At 37.2% G+C, this 20,306-nt stretch overlaps 1 protein-coding gene across 1 annotated transcript; it reads left to right on the top strand.

The window, feature by feature from the left end:
- Positions 1 to 1,336: 1,336 nt before the first annotated feature.
- On the top strand, positions 1,337 to 19,963 carry CRLF2 (cytokine receptor like factor 2). The gene is made up of 9 exons (XM_064411292.1): positions 1,337 to 1,467; positions 3,353 to 3,448; positions 9,640 to 9,751; positions 10,466 to 10,638; positions 12,167 to 12,306; positions 13,075 to 13,237; positions 15,228 to 15,342; positions 16,385 to 16,469; positions 17,662 to 19,963. The coding sequence occupies exons 1-9, from the start codon at positions 1,413 to 1,415 to the stop codon at positions 17,932 to 17,934; spliced, it is 1,212 nt and encodes a 403-aa protein (XP_064267362.1). The 5' UTR covers positions 1,337 to 1,412; the 3' UTR covers positions 17,935 to 19,963.
- The last annotated feature ends 343 nt before the right edge of the window (positions 19,964 to 20,306 follow it).

Below are 20,306 nucleotides of genomic sequence, written 5' to 3'. Positions count from 1 at the left end.
TTAACATCAGTACCAGACATTAACAAAGAGAACTTCCATTGTGTAGACCAAGGCCCTTCACAGCACGAGATTCATTCAGCAGCAGGTCTTTGTTACTTAGCCCTCTTTTTAGTGTTTATGCACTTGTGGATCTTTTCTTGTTGACTTTCACATCCCTTAACAGATTCAACTCCATGCGGCCTTGACTTCTCTAACCCTGTCCCTGAAAGTTCAACCAGATTCCACCTCTTGTGTGTAGAATCCATTTAATGTCTGATTTTAGGTAGGAGCTCCTTGCTCATCCATGCAGTCCACCTGCCACCTTCTCTTGGATTTTTCCCCTCACTTCTTTCCTGTCATTCATAAAAGAGACCAGGAAAGGCCAAGCCATGATGATACAACGCAAGGACAGACCACCATGTGGCACTTTTTACAGTGATTGTATAAGAGTGCGAATTTTTTAAATTCCAGGAACACTTGAAGATTGCTCCCGATAGCTTTTCCCATGGGTAGAAGATGAGTCCAAAGTGTGCAGCAGAGATATTCACACATGCACTTTGCAGCATATTAAGACAGGGAATCAGGTTCTCCTGTCACAACAATGGGCTGCACTGTCTCAAGTTGACTCAAAGCACAATGAAATCACACCCTGTTAATGCTAAAAATTAAAAGGGGTCATTTCTGCAAAAAGATATAAATTTGCTGTTTTTCAGAGCTTGGGGGCTGTGAGCAAGGCCATGAATAAATAAGTAAAAAGAAATGAAAATTACTCACAGGCTATTGATTGCTTTGCCTGTAAGTGATGAAAAAGCTAAACTGGGACAGTTTTCTTTGCTGAACTGTGTGGTGATCCAATACCCATTTAACACCACCAATGACATTATAGAAAGGGGAATAAAAAGAGAGGAAGGAAACTGATGAAAGTTAGCAAGGGTGCTGGAAGTTGCAGCTGGCAAGTACAGCCACCCAAAAGCTGCTGTGGGTAGATGAGCTGGCAGAGGGCCAAGATCTGTTTATGCAGTTTGATCCAAAATGAAAAATGAAGTCAAAAGGGCTTCTTTTAATTTGCTTGCATTACTTGCATTGTTCTCATCCTCTGTGTGTCTTGATAAGAATTTTCTCTTCTAGCAGTCACATCAGAAGCCATGGCTGCTACTTTTCATCTCACCTTCACCATTTGCTTTTCCTATTCCTGCATGCAGTTGCAGGATGAATCTTGTTTTCTAGGTCAAACAATCCAGCACTGCACTGTGTGTGAGCCCTGAAGAGGGGCCACAATGTGAGAACGCCCTGTCCTCGTCCTCTTGAGAGCAATGACCCAGAGGACATGGGCAAGTTAATCAAGCACACTCCTGCAGGCAGGCAGAAAAAGTCCTCCAGGGGAACAGATCTTATGGTATCACTTGCAGCTGCTCAATTCATGGACTGGGATCATGAAAAAAATCAAATCAGGTAGTCAGGGCTGGCTTCCAGTAAACAGAACCCAAGGTACGTGGTTGGGCCAGTATCTGCCAGCATGGGAGGGAGGTGGGAGGTGCCAAAGCCCTACATCCCTCTAGTGCCAAATCTGATATTTCTCTCAGCAGTAGCAAAAATAGCTCAAGAGTGCACCAGCTTAATACAAGCAGTTTGTTTGACCTAGATGTCATTTTTATTCCCCAGGTCCTCAGCCCTAGGTTTGGGTTCCAAAGTAGTAAAAACAGAGATTTTGTTTGACTCATTTTTGTTTGACCTCAGTATATGAAAAAGAAGACAAAACTGGTGGGAGGGATAATTACTTGTGGTACCAACATACATGGTGTAAGGAAAAGGTGAGTGAAAATGTGGTGTTGTTGGTTGAGAATTAGACCTTGTTTAATATGCAGTGTCTCAAAATAATTATAATCCAGAAGGTATTTTAGATATCTTTCCTTTGTTTGCTGTCTTCCTTTATTCCTTCCCTCCTAACAATGAACTACCTTAGGAGCTCTGAAGTCCAGTGTATTTTACCTGTGTGAAAAGCAGAAAGGGACAAATTTGGCTCCATCACACTCACATGTTCTCTAAGGACAGATAAGACTAATTTTTTGGAAGAAAAATTTGGTTTTAACCCAAAGGGTGACATGTGGGGGTTGCCATGTCCTGAGGAACCTGAGGATTTTGTACCTTTGACTTTGTTTATCTCACTGACTTTTGCAATGCTAACTGTGGAAACCATGAGTGATACTAGCTTTCCATTAACTATCACCTACGACCTAGTTTAGTATTTGACGTTTGTGTTGCTTGTTACTTTAGTTCCAGGAATTAATGACTCCCTGGAGGAAATTGATCAAAGCAGGAACCAGACAGTTAACATAATTCTGTATGTATATCAGAGAGTTGTGCTGGGGTTTCCAAGAATTACTGAGATTTGAATGGGTATTTTTGAGACACACAGACTTTGATGATGTGACTAAGCTGAAAAAGGTCTCATTGGACAAACAGTTTTGTTGGGACTGTGAACATTTTAGGTAGGGATCTAAGAGGAATGAAAATGAGCCTAAAAAACATCATGGCAGCACTTCTGCGTGTATTTCCAACCATCCATACGTAGTACTAGGCATGGCAGACAAGCTCCTACTCCTAAGAAATTTGCAGCAAAATGTAATTCAGGGGTCTCAGGCAGCATGGTGTGTGTGCCCAGAGCACTCCACATGCACCATGACTGACTTGATCATCTGCCAAGAGAGCCCCTGTATGAGAAAAAGATTTCTGATGCCTCATCAATGTCTCTCAGTTTCTGAAGGGATGGTTCCAAGATGAAGCTAGGCTGTTCTTGGGGTAACAAGCAATAGGACAAGAGGCAATGGGCACGAAATTGATGCACAGAAAATTGCACCTGAATATGAGGAAGAACTTTACTGTGCATGTGACTGCAACACCAGAACAGATGGTCCAGAGAGGGTGTTGAGTCTCTCTCACTAGAGATACTCAAGAACAACCTGACCACAATCTTGTGCCATGTGCTCTGGAATGAGCCTGCCTGAGCAGGGAGACTGCAACAGATGACCCACTGCAGTCCCTTCCAACCTTACCTGTTCTGTGCCTCTGTGATTGATTCTGTGATTCTGTGTGGTCACACCTCTGCACAGCTGCCTTGTCCTGGTTTGCATCAGGGCTTTGGTCTCCTCTGATTGATACAGCTGTGAGAAGATACAGCTGGGAAAAGAGATACTCATATTCTGATAATATTTTTTTTCATTGTATGAAGAAGGTCCTGCACTTCTGATTTGTTTGTAGCTATAGATAAGCCATTTTTTATTTCCTGTTGTCATTTCCTCCCCTTCCCTCCGGCATCTGGTATAAAGTGATCAAATAGTAAATCCAGAGATTATGATTACTCATTTCTTCACAGTCTGTTGTATCATTCCAAGCATGAGACCCATCTTTCAAGCATATTCAGTGATCTTCATACTAGGCAACATGGTGGCTTCTCAGTCACAGTCATCTGGTAAGTTCAATCCCCATATATTTATTTAGAAATTGATATATCAGCTAACAATATTTCTGTGTATATTTTACCTCATGTGTTACAATATTCAGTGCTTTTTCTGATTAGAAGATTGAACCAAAAAAAATTAATATCCAGCAGAAATAAAAGTGGTCCTCTAAACACAGATTTCCATGAAAGTTTTTTAACAGAGTAGATTGCAGCCAAAAAAAGACTAGCCTTCAATGAACAAAGAAGGCTTAAACACATTCAAGGTAAGACTTCTGCACTTAGCACTCTGAAAGAATGAACACTATGGGAAAAGATCAGCAATACTTTGCTCCTGAGAAAGCATCAAGATAAAAATACTATTACACAGCAAAATTATTAAAGACCAGTTGTTTGGCTGCCTAAGAACATCTCTGTCTTAGGTATTTGTCTGCAATGCCATTACTTATAGCTTGTCAAAGATAAATGCATTATTACAGAAATCAAACGTAAAGCTCAACACCCACATCAAAAATCTAATTCTCACTCTAGTTAATTTCCCACAAGTTCCCTGTCATTCATTTTATAAGGAAAAATAAACTCTTTAAAGTTATGATCTCCTGCTATCAACCTATAAGTTACCTCTGTGTTCTGCCATACATATGGTAAATACCATTTTTGGCAATGCTGCACCACCTGATTCCCCAGGGTTAATTGTCCCCGTGAGCCACTGGCTGTCCTGTGAGGGAAGGTGACTTCTCTGCCCTGACATGACAATCACCTACAGCCATGCAGTGGTGATGGCATGCCTTTGTGGACCAAAATGTGAAAATTAGAGCTGTGGTGCCTATTTTATGCAGTATTGTGATGCCTGGCAATGGTCAGCAACCTTCTGGGAAAAACCCCAAAGCACTCATTTTGGTAGATTCTACAAATTATGCTATAAAAATCATACCTTGTCTCAAAATGTCTATAAAAAACATTCACTTGCTGTTTTTTTCCTCTTCTTGAAAAGATGTTTGCTATTCATTCTCTGTCCTATGTGTTCAATTCAGCAGCCTTGTGCACAAATGGCACTTTTGCTTACTTTTGTTCCTATCAAAAAACAAAACTGTCCTTCAGCAACATTTAAAGGTAACTAAAGCCTATAGGTTCAGATCTGGGTCTTGTTCTCCAGTAGTTTCTCTACAGTGTACTGCAATATGTGGAAGTTCAACATGTGGTTACTTATCAGGTTCCATCAGTGTAAGGAAATCAAAAGTGGTTTTTCTTCTTTGTTATGCATCAATGAGGTTGCAACTGTTCCAGTATATACATGTTTCATTCTGTTATCTTTGAAGATTGATATTCTGCCTCTCCCTTTCTTTTTTAAAATTTGTTCCATGACATTTAGCCTTTTTGCATGTTCCCTTTTAGTTGCATCTTTTCTCAGTAATAAACTTTGAAAAATAGAAAGGAGGTGGAATGCAATTGCTCATACTCTTTCTCATGGTTGTATTTGCATAATTTTTTGCTCAAGGAAATGTTGGGTTTTTCTCCCCTGTAGAACTACTTTCTCCATACACCATAGTGGTATTTTCCATGCTTCTCTGTCCTGAGAAGAATTAGGTGGCCAGCAGGGCCTGTGCTGTTCAAGTCTTGCGTGGCACCTTACCAGTCCCTGTCTGGTTTTATGGAAGGTGTAGGCTTGGATAATTCTCTGTGAAGCTCTTGCCTCAGGGCACTGGTATGTATCCTGCAGAACTGCAGCATGCTGCATACCTAGGTAGACCAGCAGGTCATCTTCAGACAGAAAGTTGTGCCACCTCTTTTAGCCCAGGGACTGCCCATTCATAACATTTTTGACCTTTTCATCTACCTATTATTATAATAGAAAGAATAATTATGAAGCTGCTGCTGTGGTGTATTGTATGACTCCAGGATCACAATTAGAAGGCTTTAAATATTTGCAATTGCTGTGGGAGAGCTGACATATCAGCCAGGAATGATCTATGATGTCACAGCCGAATTAAAACAAATTCCATCATAAATTAAGGGAGAGAAATGGTCTTCTCTATTCTCTTTCTCTTTCCACCAACAGAAGATACAAATGATTATGCCTGCAGAAGTATACGTGTATAATTGCTTAAAACCAAATACCTTTTCAGTTAATGACAAGGGAAACATCATCAAAAAGAAAAAAATATATGTCAGATAAACTGTATATATCCTCAGAGGAATTAATGCCAATTTAAGCTAAACTTTAAAGAAACTCAGTTAGGTTATGCTTGCCTTCATGCTGAAATTTAAATTGTGTAAAATATACATGTTATAATTTGTAAAGATACATGCAAATACCTGCTGTACATTTACAAAAAGTACAACTCATACTACATTCAAAAAGGCTTCACAACTCATGAAATTAGGAAACACAGAAGAAAATTTCTCTGACTAGAGCTCTGAAAACAAAGTCTTTAATGATAAAAGATTGGTAAGATTCTGTCCTACATACCTACTTAATTATGTTGACACTGATTTCTTATGAAATTTTTTAAAATTGGAGCACAAGAAAGAATATGTATATATAACCAGATGGTTTACTATAATTTGTATTCCATTTCAATTAACTTTCTATTTCTTGTTAAAGAATAGACTGTTTATTTTCAGTACACAAATAACTGCAGTTGTTGGAGTTCATACTTCTATTTTTAAATCCCGGGATTTTAATTCATAATATGTAGGGATATTTTGCAGAAAAAAAGTTCTGATTTAGATATATTTATTTATGTTAAGTTGATACAATCTGACCAATCCTGATGAAGTCAACTATTCAGAGTTAGGTCCATGAATAAATCACTGCAGGACTGGAGTCAAACTGATATTCTTTGCCATACAAAAAATGTTCATCGCCAAACCCAAGATATAGTCTTCACTTCTGAATTGCAGCCTCTAATAAGTAGTGCAGAGTAATAATATATTTGAAAAGATAGAGAATAAAGAGTGTTGTTTAAGGTTCAGAAATAATTGGTGCCTTTTTTTGCCTTCCAACAGGCTAGTCATTGTCCACTTTGTACTGTGTTGAAATGCCATGGGATTCCTCTGGTTGCCTTACTAGTATCCATCTCTAGAGCAGTCATACCTCAAACAATCCACTGAGAGTTTGGAGACATCAAACTCCCTCTTGAAAGAATGCTATGGGAAACAGGGCTTTAATGCTGGTGTCTTTTTCACATTGATATTGAGGGAAAATGTGTCACCCTGAAAAAGGATTTCAATAGCTGACATGCACAGAGATGGAGTGGTGGCTTACAGCTTTACCAGATCTTTACTTCTCTGCTGGCATGTTGTAGGATATATAGTCACAGGTTCAAGGAGATTCCCAAGCATAGATCACCTATTTGAGAGGCAAAATCAGTCTAAATTTTGTCACCACATTAATTGTCAGATGTGTAAAAAAAATAGGATGAGCAATTTCTGTGTGCTCCCTCTCACAATTAATTAACCAGTGCTATCCCTCTTAATTCTAACAATTTCCCCAGAAAAATAATTTTCAAAGAACAAAAAAGTAATTTATACTCTCCAATAAGATAAAATTAATTTAGAAAGAATAAACATTATAATATTCAAAACTTGGCTGGGATAACACTCATAGCATTGCAGTTTTTGTCTTTTTGAGATATTTAAAACAAACTTTTCCTCTCCCTGTCTCTGTTACAGTGTTCTGTACTTATGTATTACAGTGTTCTGTATTTATTTTTTTATCCTTTTTCCCTCTTCCTTCTTTTTTTCTGTACCTGTAGAGCCCTTGTGACCAAATTGACTGAGCACCTCAGATCAACTATGATGGAAAGAGACTTTCTATAAGGGGCATGTAGTGACAGGACAAGGGGTGATGGCCTTAAAATGAAGACTGGATTTAGATTAGATGTTAGGAAAATGTTCTTTACTGTGAGGGTTGTGAGGCACTGGAACAGGTTGCCCAGAGAAGCTGTGGGTGCCCCATCCCTGGAATTGTTCAAGGCCAGGTTGGATGGAGCTCTGAGCAGCCTGGTCTAGAGGAAGATTCAAAACCATACCCTACAAAGAACGTTTTGCTTTCTGTCGTTGTGTCCAAATATTGTGCACATAGAAAGAGCATCAGAAATTAATTTTGAAATTAATTACCCTTGAAAATATGTAATTAAGAAAGCAAGTACTCTTCCTGTTCTTATTTTCATAATTAAAGGATGATCATTAGCAGTTCTTTCTCAAAGTGAACATACAGGCAATCAGACTAATTATTGAAAAGTAGGAAGTATATATTTTGTAACTTCTAAGGGGAATGGAAAGGAATCATTATATAGTCATAAAAATTATCTCAGGACAGTACAATATTCTCCATTCTAACATGTCTAGGCTTTTTCATTATGTCAATTTTATTTAAGGATGGAGAACATGAACTTAATACACATTAAATATACATTAAACCAGTTTTATAGAAAATCTAAGTCCAAAAATTAAAGGATTTCAGTTGCACAATATACTGCACAGCACAACCATGATAAAGTAGTCCATAAAAATTAAAATGTGTTAGTGCAATCACAGACCAAGAATCCACTGTTAGGCACTTTGCCTGCTTATTTCTTAGTGGCTTTAGTAAAAGACAAGATCATCTCTTAGACCTACAGAAGCGAATTACAAAGAGCTTGAAGTCTTATGAAAAATGAGTTGTGTAGGTACTTTGTTGCAACAGAGGTAGAACTGGCTGGATAAACTCCACTTTACTGTGCCTTTTAAGGCCTGTTTTTGCCCCAGCATGTAAAGATTTTCTGTTTGAGAAAACAATAACAAGTTTGCAGGCAGTAGGTAAGAGATGGAGGAGGTAGTTTCAAGTCCTTTTCTTGAATAAGAGATTGAGGAGGTAGTTTCAAGTCCTTTTCCTGAATAAGAGCAGAATCTTTTTTCAACAGCTCCAGGAGTCACATAGCAGAAACCTGAAGGTACATCTACCCAGTATGTCCTGGATTTTTCTCATAACAGAAATATGTCCTGGATTTTTGTCTTGACTGTCTTTGTCATAACTGTCTTTTTGACAAGACTATGTGTTACAACACAAGTACACCTCCACAAAAATATTATAACTCTAATTAGAGTAGTCATAAAGTACCTAGACTCAGATAAAGGCATGAAGATAGGCAAAATGCTTACTTGAACCCATGTCTCACGTTTGTGTTGATTACAGAGCAAAAGATAGCAACTGTGAGAATAGTTATTCTTGATTCCCATGAAATGTCATGACTGGATATGATGAAAAGCCCATAAGAAATATTTTAAAATTTTAAACCCTTTCAAAAGTCCAGAGGAGCATAAAATATACACAGCAATCAAAGCTAAAATACTATCTTTTCCTTTTAGACAGGAATATTCCAGCAAATAATTTTAGTGGTAGACACTTCACAGCTGGAAAGAGAAGTCTGAAAATTTTACCCTCAAGTGGTTTCTTGATGATATATTTTCTTCCTCTTTATTCACTTAAGTAAACACAATTTCATACCTTATAGAATGCAAAATAAATAATTTTTGATATAGAATGGATTTCTAATCCTTCTGCCTTCTTAATTTATCCATTTCTTCAATGTCAGGTTTATCTTCAGTGTCTGATTGTGGAATCCTGTGTCCCTAGCAAGAAGAGTAACAAGGAGATGATCAGAGAGGAAATAATATCTGCATGCAGTCAGGGCACATTAAATGATGGTGCTTGTATTTCAGGTGTAATGGGCCAAAGATCAAACACGCAATACATCTACTTGTGCTGATCTGCTCTGTGTTCCTGTGGGCTGCATTTCTGGTGTTAGTTCCTGGTTTCTTACAGCAAACATCTGACAGTTTACACAGATGTTCCCTACAGTGTTAGTTCCCAGTTTTCCTCAGCAGGTACTTTGGGCAAAGTTGTCCTCAAGGTGTACCCCTCATGCAGTGTATGAAAATGGCCCAGTCTACACTTTTTGGCCCCAGGACCACGTGGCCAAGTCTCTCTCTCATGTCTCTGTGCATGCCTTCATTTCATTACTTTGAAATTCTAATTTCAACCTCCCCAAGTTGTTTTACTCTATTTCCTTGTATTTTGGATGTTCTTATGTCTTTTTGTGTTCATCTGAGTCTATTGCATGCACATCTTAGAAATACTTTGGTTGTCTAAAATATCAAGGACAGATGCTTTTCATACTCGCTCCTGAAATCATATCCTCTGTAAATGTCCTGAGCAGGTGGGAAAGATGCCATCAACGTTACAATAATCAACTTTAATAACGAGAAGATGCAGATTACATGGGCAACAAGAGAGCTTTTTCCCAATGAGAATGTGTCATTTTTTTACACGTGAGTATTTTCAGTGCTTATTCCTCTCTTGTTAAAGGATTACTTAGGGAGAATGAAAAGTCCATTTGAGTCTTCTATGAACTAGAAATTCTTTCAACATTTATTAATATCCAGCATCAAACTTATTTACATCCACAACTTACAGATGTGTACAAATCAATAAACCTGGTGAGTAATCAGTCATAACAGACATGATATGAAAGATTCGTCCCTCTTCTATCATTGTCCCTGTTCTGTGCATTGCTGATGCTAATTGCACCATTGAAAAATTTTTTCCACATGTGTATATATTTTCCTTGTTAACTGAGATAATTAATGACTAACAGAAGTGTAATATTTTGGTTAAAGACTGTCATAGTGCCTATCTTTTGTTTCTGGGTTGTATATGGGGAACAACTTTTCACAGTACAGTCTTGAAAACAGGATCATGAGAGCATCTGTTTGAGCAAGTCATTCCCTTATTAGAAAACAACAGCATAAACAAAACTTGATTATTTCAGACTGCACCCAAACTCAGGGCTAGAAATTAGGTGAAGTTTGGGTGATGAATTCCCTCACACCACTATGAAATTTGTCACTTCAAGAAAAACCAAGCTCAGACTTTCCTCGGTGTAGCATTTAAAAAAAAAAAAAAAAAAAAACGAGCTTTAAAAAAATTAATTTAATTGTGCTAATTTTTAAGTTTTCCATTTACCAATATTATTTCATTTGCAGATTTGGTGAAGGCGAGAACAAAGTTTGGCAGCCATGTACCACCTATTTATTGGATCAAGATTATAATTCTGGATGTCTTTTTAAGACAGAAGGACCTACCCTTGTCATTTCTATCAGGAACAGCAATGGAAGTGAAGAACTTTTTTCTAAAAATCTAAAAGCTGATTTTTACAGTAAGTATGAAAAATCATGACTACTTTGGCAGATTTTCCAGTTCTCTAAGTTTGAGAAGAAATCAGTTATATGGCATATAAAATGTTAAAAGTGTGCACGTCAAAACGAAACTCCAGTTATTTCATGCTGATTTTTGTTCCTTGCTGTAGTTACATAGGCTTGGTGCAGCTGCAGTTAAGTGAGATAACATAGGACAGTCAGACTTGTCCCAAAATACAATTTCAAAATCCAAAGGAAAATACTAAATGTATATATATGGGTGTTCTTTATCTAGTGCAGGCCTGCTGAGGAAGAAAATGAATAGTTTTTTGTCTTAGTGCTGACTGTGTGATATTTCTCATACTTTCAACCTTCATTCTTTTGCCATTTTTCATGCAATGCCAGGCAGCAAACTTCTTGTCAAAGATGCTGCCACAAAACCATTGTTGATGCCAATAGAAAATAGCTGAGTGGCTATGGTACAGTTTGGTAGAGGAAAAGGGACATCCTACTAGCAGGGAGATGATGTTACTGTTTTTATTAATTCTTTACTGTCCCCAAATACATATTTAACATCTAGTATGAGATTAATTTATCAAAAACTTCTGGAATTTTGCATACCTACATCATTCAAAGAGGAGCAAAATTTTTTTTCTAATAGAAATCACGCAGAATATATACCATGGAGAATTATCTGAAAATACATATATTCCAAACTTATTAATAATGTCTTAGCAAGGGGATTAATCACAAATCTGTCAAGGCATAGAACTTTGAGAATGCTTTTATATGTCTGAATTTTACCAATATCTGTTAAATTATGGAAAACTGCAGCCTGCTCCTCAAATTTTCACTATTAACACTGGTAACGAAATTAATTTCAAAAAGTTTAGGTAACAAAGGACAAATATCAAGCATCAGACTGAAGCCTTGAAATCAGGAAGGTAGAATTTTCATAATACAAGAAGGCAACTAGAAGGATTGAGAAATCAGGTAGCACTCTTTTCATCCCTGCATTCCCACTGCTGAAGACTTACCAGCTGTGTAGGTTAAACCATGGAGTTCTTTTCAGACCCTCTGGGAACAGTGAGGGGCAGATTCAGTTGTGCATAGAAAAGAACCCAGGGCTTTTGTAGCTGCCCCACCATACCCCACATAGCCTTCAGCAGCTGCAAAATTCTGTCTTGGAGGTTCTGTGGTAGTGAATTTGCCACTTCATTTCCCATGAGGAATCTTGTTTCTTTGTCTGGATTGCAGGGAGTGCGAAGAGACTGAAGTCCTTTCCTTGAGTAGCTACAATAGGCTCCTGATGTGAGACAGTTACTGCCTTTGAATGTGGTGCCTCAAATGGTGAAAAGTGTCATGGTCTCAAGCTCCACTTTGATGTTTAATAGAGAGGTCAGCTGCAAAAGCAAAACCTCCAAGAAGAATGTCCACCTTCTTCTCTTACTACTCAGTGAAATATTGGGCCAAGGAAGGAAAACAATTGTTTTATCTGTAAAGTGCATTTTAGGAGGCAATAGCAAAATTTGTTTCTCTTCTTCTTAGTAAAGCCCAGTCCACCAGAAAATGTGACCTTCTTCTGGGAAGAGGACACTGTTACTGTAAGCTGTAACAAACCAGAGAGAAATGCATGGTGCTTGAGATTTGAGCTGCAGTTCAAAAGCAAGTTTGACAAAGAGTGGCAAGTGAGTTGTATGTCACATTTTTGGTCAACATTGAAAGCAGTAGACATCACATTTTTATTCAACACTAGAACGAGTTGGAAGTAGCATATCCATAGAATATAAAATACGGTTGTTTTCAAATTTTCTCCCATCCTATATTTTCAAATATATCTGATAGCAGAAAACATCTAGATTTTTAGAATCCTGGGTTTCTACCATGCCAGAAATAATTTATAAGTTAAAGACAGCTCCCACCCTAAGAGCTGAAGGCAATCTAAGGAAAAGCATACATTTGTAATAGAGGAGTTTGGAAAGATACAAGCAGAAAACAGATTAGGGAAAAGAAGAGAGAAAAAAAAGAAAAACTAATGTACCAGTATATATAAAAAAGAAATTACATAGGATTCTTATTTATTCTAAAATTAGAATAATAATAATACTGTTAAGTATTTCCCAATATTATTTCACTAACTTAAGCCTTTCCATTCTCAAATATAACTTGTAAATATTTTGTGGATTGGAGTGTCTTTGTGTATTGTAAATATGTAACTGTAACGTAGTGCACTATGCAATGATTGTTAGGACCTTCAACTCAATACCATGGAATGGATATGAATAGTCAAAAGCCAATCAAGAAACAGAATTCCTCAAAACTCAGAGAAGGTAACATTTGTTGCTGAGGTTTTGCACTGGCTGATTCCCTGTCCTAGTTGTGATCATGACTGAGTGCAGCATTTTGAAGCACTGTCTCGAAAACCAGAATTGACAATGATAATCCTTCTTTCCCAGTCCAGAACTTCTAAGTGCTGCAGTGTTGGAGACCAAGGCTTTGATCCAAGGAAGTGCTACTCTTTCCGGGTCAGGCTGAGGAGGCTGGTACCATACTGCAACGTAGTTAAATACAGCAGCGACTGGGCAGCTGAAACTTTTTGGATGAATGGCACATTATTAGGTAACAGCTAATATATATATGTATATAGAGTCTAAGTGCAAAATAAAAAGGGGTGACTGCAAAAGAAGCTGAGGACATGCAGCAAATGAAAGTTGCACTACTGTTCTCCATTTTGTGTTATCAAAGAAAGTTAACGTGAATGTTTAATTGCACCTGTTTAATTTAACTTTGTCCACTTTTTTCCTGATGGCCCCTGAAGCCACCAATTAATGTCATAATCAGTAAAGTTAAGAGTGTCATTATTTGTGGTATGATAGCACTGAGGATCCCCCAGTGACAGTGATGTAATGCATGAGGGCTCTGTGGGTGTGTGTGTTGAAGGGGGGATGGCCGTATATGATATTTGGACATCAAATATGAACTCTAAGAAAATCCCTGATGTCCAATTTTTGAAAGCAGTTTGTTTTGCAAGTACATCCAGTTGAACTACAGGACCACAGGTCACAGAAGTCTGATACTCAAGGGTGCTGGATTGATCAAAATGAGGAGAATGGGGAAAAAGAGATTGAAGGGAAGCAAAGCCAGTATCAGCACTGCTTTCCTACTAGACAGTTGCATTTAACTAAGAGTGACTGACATTAATTAGATTGTCAATGCAAACAGTATTCCTACCACTTATCAAAACCAAATCCCAGATTTTCTGTAGGAAAAAAAAAGACTGTACCTGATACAAACTCATTTATGTTACCTAAGCACAAACTGCCACCCACTAGACTTTACCAGAATTATGAAGCCCTTAGTTGTTCAGTGTAACAAGATCTGAGTTCTCTAAAATGCAATGGGCTATTAAGCTCAGTTGAAGACAGCCTAGCTGGGATGAAATCCTGGACCACAGGTAGCTTGTACACTCATGGCCACAGTGCTGACCTACAGAGAAGACCCTTCCCCTACGAGAACCTGCAAGCACATCCTCAGGTGTGGCTGGCAAATGCCCTTATGAAATAAGGACAATGTTTTCCTCTGCACCTCTGAGAACAGACGACTCATCAGCCTGACCTGAACCATTTGACCAGAGGCTGTCAGCAGGTACCTGCAAGGAAGGACATCACAGAGGAGACAGTCTAAGTGGTTAAGAGATTCTGTGTGCCCTTGAAATGACATTGACACAGCTCCTTCACTGGGGCAAGCAGTTTTCTTCAGGATTTTAATGAGTTATTGACTCCAAATCTATAATCAGATGAAGCCATGAAGCTTCAAGAAATTAATAAACTCTGAAGACTTCACTTAGCGGGGGGTGGTGGGGGGAGTGTCACAATTTTATTTGTGGTTGCCTGGCAGGCAGATAAACACAGCAAGGAGGTGGAACAGGCTGGACAGTTGCTTCTGTATGAATAATCATCCAGGGCTTTGGCGTCTCTGTGGAGACCAGAAGGCCAAGTAGTAGGAGGCAGAGGCTTGAGGTGATATTACAAAAGTTGCAGGAAGAACACTGAGAATGCAGAAAAATACACAAATTCATTAATTTTATATACTTGCATGTATATAAGGTGTTAGCCTGCCACTAGTTACTTTCTGGGTATCAGCTCCTGTGATTTTCTGGCTCTTTGTTTGCTGGAATTGTTTATTTGTTTTTTTTGTTGGGAGATAAGACATTTGGGCTACATGTAAACTTGCATTTGCAGCTTTAGTGATTGTAAGTAGGTGTACATAATATAGATTTTAGCACAAAGTTGCTTTATTACTTTTAATGCAATGTGATGAAGGTGAGTAGAAATACTTGATTCATTCATAATGCATCTGCCTCTGCTGTTCTGTACCAGGTCAATTTAGATAAATAAAAGCACAATTTCATTTTGTTGCAAGGTTTCGGGAAGCAGAGATTTTCTTTACAGTCTCAACTGAAAAATTAAACTTGTCTTATTTGTCCTTAAAAACATTTCTGGTTTTTTTTCCTTTTTAAAGAAAAGTCAACATTTTTGCATGATTAGGATAATTTACTGTTAAAGTAAAAAATTTTTTTTTTACATATTCTTTTTGTGATTATTCTTAGATTCATGTGATGATGATATAACTCCTCAGTCAAAGACAGTAATTATTTTAAGTTGTTCACTGGCGGTACTCTTAATGATGCTTATCCTCCTGATCCTTCTGTGTAAATGGCAGAGGTAAATATAGTTTTATTGGTTACTACTAAATAACTGTGTTGTGAAAATAGAGCTATCACTCTGGATGAAGCCTCTTGTGATGAAAATTCTTGTCAGGCAAATGAAGTCATGGTGAAGATGTAGAAGTCAGTAGCTTAATCACTGTTTGAGGAACAATACATCCCAGCCTTCCAAACACCCAGGCCTTCCATTTGCAAAACTGGAAAAAATCTGGTGAAAGACAATATTTCAGGATAAAATTCTGTCTCTTCCACGTAATTTCTTCTCTTTTTAAGAAATTTAGTTAAATTCTGAGAAGCCAATTTTACTAGCTACTTCTTCTGAAAGGACATTATTTTGTTCAACCTTCATCAATTAATCAAAATGTCTGTTTGTAGTAGGATAAAGTAAACTTTAGTGCATTTAACTTTAATAAGATTGTATCATTATTTAGATTGGCAGTTGAAAAATGCTGTTCATGTTTAAAATTCACAATTTAAAAAAATTCCCAAACTACCAAACAACTACCAAGCCCAAAAAGGCCCCAGATTTTGGCTTTTTTTGTGGAAAAAAAAAGCACCAAAATTGACATATTTTCAGAGATGAACATTTGTGACTCTAATTACCCTCTAAGTTCATAAATTGAGTTTTTTTCTCCTGAACTGCTATGGTTCACATTTATGTTTGTGTTCACTAACTCAGCCAATACAGCTGGTTGCTACACCATCTTCCCTGTCTAGGGGAAGTTAAACAGAGAATGCAAGCTCTGACTACTGCATTGAGCAGAATGGCACATGCTGAATAACTGCATGTTTGTGTAAAGTCTGGATTTTGCTAGACTGGGATTGGGTTGAAAATTTATCAAAAAAAGTCTCTTAGCCTGATGGTGTTATCAGACTGTTATAACTGCTTTTTGACTTTAGAACACATTTAAAAGATATCAAGAACAGAGTACAGTCATGAAAAATATATTTGTGGGTACAGAACTGTGCTGAAAGAGATTTTTATATGAATAACTGTACTATAACAAAACATTTATTTGTATTTTTTTTCCGTTTTGCAGGGTTCAGATGTCAGTCCTGCCTGCTATACCAGACCCAAAATACCCATTTGCTGATCTCTTCAATCATTATAATGGAAACTTACAGGTAAAAATCACCTTAGCTGAGCTGCAAACTCTAAAATGTTGAGAATAATTTGAAGGTAGCTCCTGATTCTTGCTCTGCATAGACATTACTACAAGGAGCCTCTGACCCAAGATAAAAGCCTCAAAACCCTCCTCCTTGTGCAGCATCACCAAGAGGATCCATGGAGCAAATGCTCATAAAATCCATTGCAGTGCTGCGTTGGGACTGTGAAAAGACACTTGCTATAGAGACAGAGAAACTGCTTGAGAAGAATTTCAGGGTGTTGAGAGGCACAATATCCAATGAAATGACATTGTGGTGTTTGCATTCTTTCCTGTACACGATAGGTGAGGGAGCTTGCTTCCACCTGATCTTGTGCTTTACGTTTGTGAAGTGCTGGCACAGTGATGGCACTCACACCTTTGGAGGTTCAGTCACAGTAGGAAACATCCACTCTTAGCCATAACATGTTCACAAAACCTTTAAAGACAGAATATCTATCAAGTGAATAGACTACAGTTTTTGCCTTTGCTTTCTTAATGCTTCTTATGAGTCCCTGACATCACATATGTGGTACAGTTTTCTGTGTTAGTTGTACTAGCATTTACCTTAATTGCTAGTAAGTTTCCTCTAAAGGGGAAACATGAAATATTTATGGTTAAATATTTATGTTTTCAAATCCAGTGGAACCAAAAATCAGTAATAATTTTTCAGTGACAAGCTGAAAACTTTTTCTATAAAAGATAGCTTTAAATTCAAAGTGAACAAAAAAGAAACAAATTCAAATTAGTGCTGAAGGATTAATACAGATATGCCATGTTGCCTAAATTTTTATCCGAATTTAGTCTTAATTTAGGTAAGTCAGTGCTTGGGTTAAACAAAGCATGATTCTATCAAACAGGGAACACCGGATATTTAAACCCAAGGTTTTCTAAGGGCCCTATTAAATACAAAAATGTATTTTATGTGGTTTCAAGAATACAAGTAGGAGTTTGTATGCAGTTCTGGAATCCTATCTGCTTTCCTGCCATTCTGTCTTTTTTTCTATTTCATGTCCTGCTTCTCTACATGGCTTCTGTTTAATCTTCTCCATTGTGGCTTATCCTAGAAATATGCCAATATGACAGGAAAGTTGGTAACTGGTATCTGTAAAACCAGGTTTCTTTTGACAGAAAACTCATCTCTGCCAACATTAACATTTTAATTTTTCTAGGAATGGCTAGACAAAAATGACCACGTGGTGTTGCAAACCAAGCTGGAATATGAAGAACCAGAGTCCATCACTGAGGCAGAAAGCCAACAAGAAGATGGGAAGAACAGTGACAAACAGGGACCTTTGGAAAAAATCTTCACTTTTTCAGGAGCAGCTGAAAATAATGATGGCAAAGCAGCTGAGATTGCCTGCCTGCTACCAGCACCCAACACTACAGCTCCTTTTGCTGGTTTCCATATTTTAATGAACGATGACATGTATGTGATGTTTTAAAAGATGCATAATGCAGAAGGTGTTAGGAAATTCCATAAAAATCCTGATGAGTTTGGGAGAGTGACTGAATAGAAAAGGTCATTGTGATAAGATTCACATCAAGAAAGGCACTGGGTTGTGTTTTTAGATCTGTACTTTCCCAGCAGCTACGATCTCTTGGGCAGACTCAAGTTTTTGAAACAAAATCCTGTTAATTTATAGAGTCAGGAATTGTTCTTCTAATTGGGGTTTATCCCTAAGCCCCATTTCCCTTCTATGGAAAGAGCACAGGAGCTCCCCATATGTCAGCAGAGCTGAGATCTAATCCTTCTGCTTATGGAGTGTGTAGAGCAGGGCAAAGAACACCATTGTTCTTCCCAAAGGAAGAGAGAAAATAAAGAGGTTTTGCTGTCTCATGTAAAGAGATTTTTGTTACCTAACTTTGCATTTCATGGCATGCCTTAAAGGTTTCATAGAGAAGGAATAAGGCCCACTTCTAAGAAGAGATGAGCAAGGATGTACAGTATTGAATCACATTTCAGCCTGCAGATACTTCTGTGTAGGCAGCTTCCTCCAGAACAGCACAGCTTCAAGAGTTTCCTCAGAAGGTCATGTCCTCTGTCTTACAGTTTTTGAATAGTCAGCATCTTACAACCTTTATTTTAGAAAGCTGAAGTTCATTTTGAACAGTATTTATGTTTAACTGAGTTACATTTATTTGAAATGGGGGTTTAGTGCAATCAGCAGCTGTAGACACAAATTAGAACTTCTTATTCATATTGCTTATACTAGTCTCATTTTTCTTTAGAAAATGGGGAGTTTGGGTTTTTTAACAAGTTTAAAACATAAGTTTAGAACAATATTTTAAAGTTTTCTAAACATATAATCTTTTAAAGTATGTTTAATTTCAAATTTAAAGTGTGATCAATACTCAGCAATCAGACTTGACAAAAAAATCTTGATTATTCTGAGTTTCTCCATATCACTTATGTTACATGCTATTTGAAAGTAAATTTTGTAAAAAAAAATTAAATGTTAAAAGTGTCTATCATCTGGGTAAGCAGATATAGTGTGATTATATGCTGAATTAGCTAGTTATCACTCGCACGTCAGTCATTAAATGGCTTTATGAGTTGACTAAGCCTTGCCAATCACATACTTTGTTATGCAAACACTCTAATTTATTGTGCAAATTGGAAATTGCACATATCAGAAAATTACACTGATTAGTAAAATATTTAAATTCAGTGCTTAAAAAACTTCAATTCCAGATCTTTTCAAGAATAGTAAAAATAATATGGATCACAAAGTGTCAAGGTCTTTGTCTAGGTGTTACAGTTTGTTTTACAAAGAGAAATACAGATATTTACTGGGCAGTAAGTGGGAAACTTAATTGGAAGGACAGTTCAGCCACATTCCTCAAGCTTTTTTGACATTGTCACATTTGACAATTGAAATTTGACTGTTCACTAACAAGATTAACATGCTACCAAAGGATTTCCCATAATCCTGAAAACAAGTTTGCTCTGTATGTAAGTTTGAGAGGTGTTCTTTGTACACTGCCCACTTCTAGAAATTTTTGTGAAAGGTAACCATGAAAAGTTTCAATAGCGCTTTAAGAATGCATTGAATTTTAAGCCAATTCAAGCTCTATAAAATTTGATGAGCAGAAGCTATCTCAGCTCAGCTCTTTGTACATTATATAAATTGTCATTTTTGCATTAGAACTAAAGAAGTTATAGTGAATTACAGCAGACAAGAACCTGCTCCAGTAATGATTCTATGAATAAAGAGGGAAGTAAAGCACAGAATATATTGTATAGTTGCTTCCTCTTCAACCCACATCATATGATTGCCTGCAAAGCTAGCTACTTCAATTAAACCACTTTCTGTTGCATAACTCCTTGTCAGTCTGGATTCAAAATGTTTTAGCACATTTTCCTGAAATATTACTCTGCAAAAAAATAGAGGAGAACATCATATTGAATTGTTCTGTTTCAGCAGCTGTTCTGAAATGTTATAATCATGTAAGTTTTTAGTACAAACTATATCTCTTATTGTGTTTTATAGATAGAAAGGTGTTTTGTTGTGCATGTATGCAACCACACTGACATTGTATATAACATATTAGAAATAAAACAAATAAAACACCCACATGCCTCAAATATTTATTTTAAAAATGTTGCCCAAGAAGAAAATAAAACATAGGGAATTATTTGCATTCAACAAAAGCTCCCTTCCCAACATTTAGAAACTCTACAAGAAAGTCTACAGAGAGAATAAACACACAATTTAAGGAACAGGAAAGGTCTTGCCCCAGGTGCTGATGATGATTCTATCACACACAGTAGGAGACACATGCCAGATTAACCATGCCCACTGTTAGAGGGTAT

This window comes from Passer domesticus, chromosome 2, assembly GCF_036417665.1.
Source record: "Passer domesticus isolate bPasDom1 chromosome 2, bPasDom1.hap1, whole genome shotgun sequence".
In the NCBI taxonomy this organism is placed as follows: domain Eukaryota; kingdom Metazoa; phylum Chordata; class Aves; order Passeriformes; family Passeridae; genus Passer; species Passer domesticus.
Note: the sequence above shows the minus strand (reverse complement) of the source record. Positions and strands in the feature narration are given on the sequence as shown.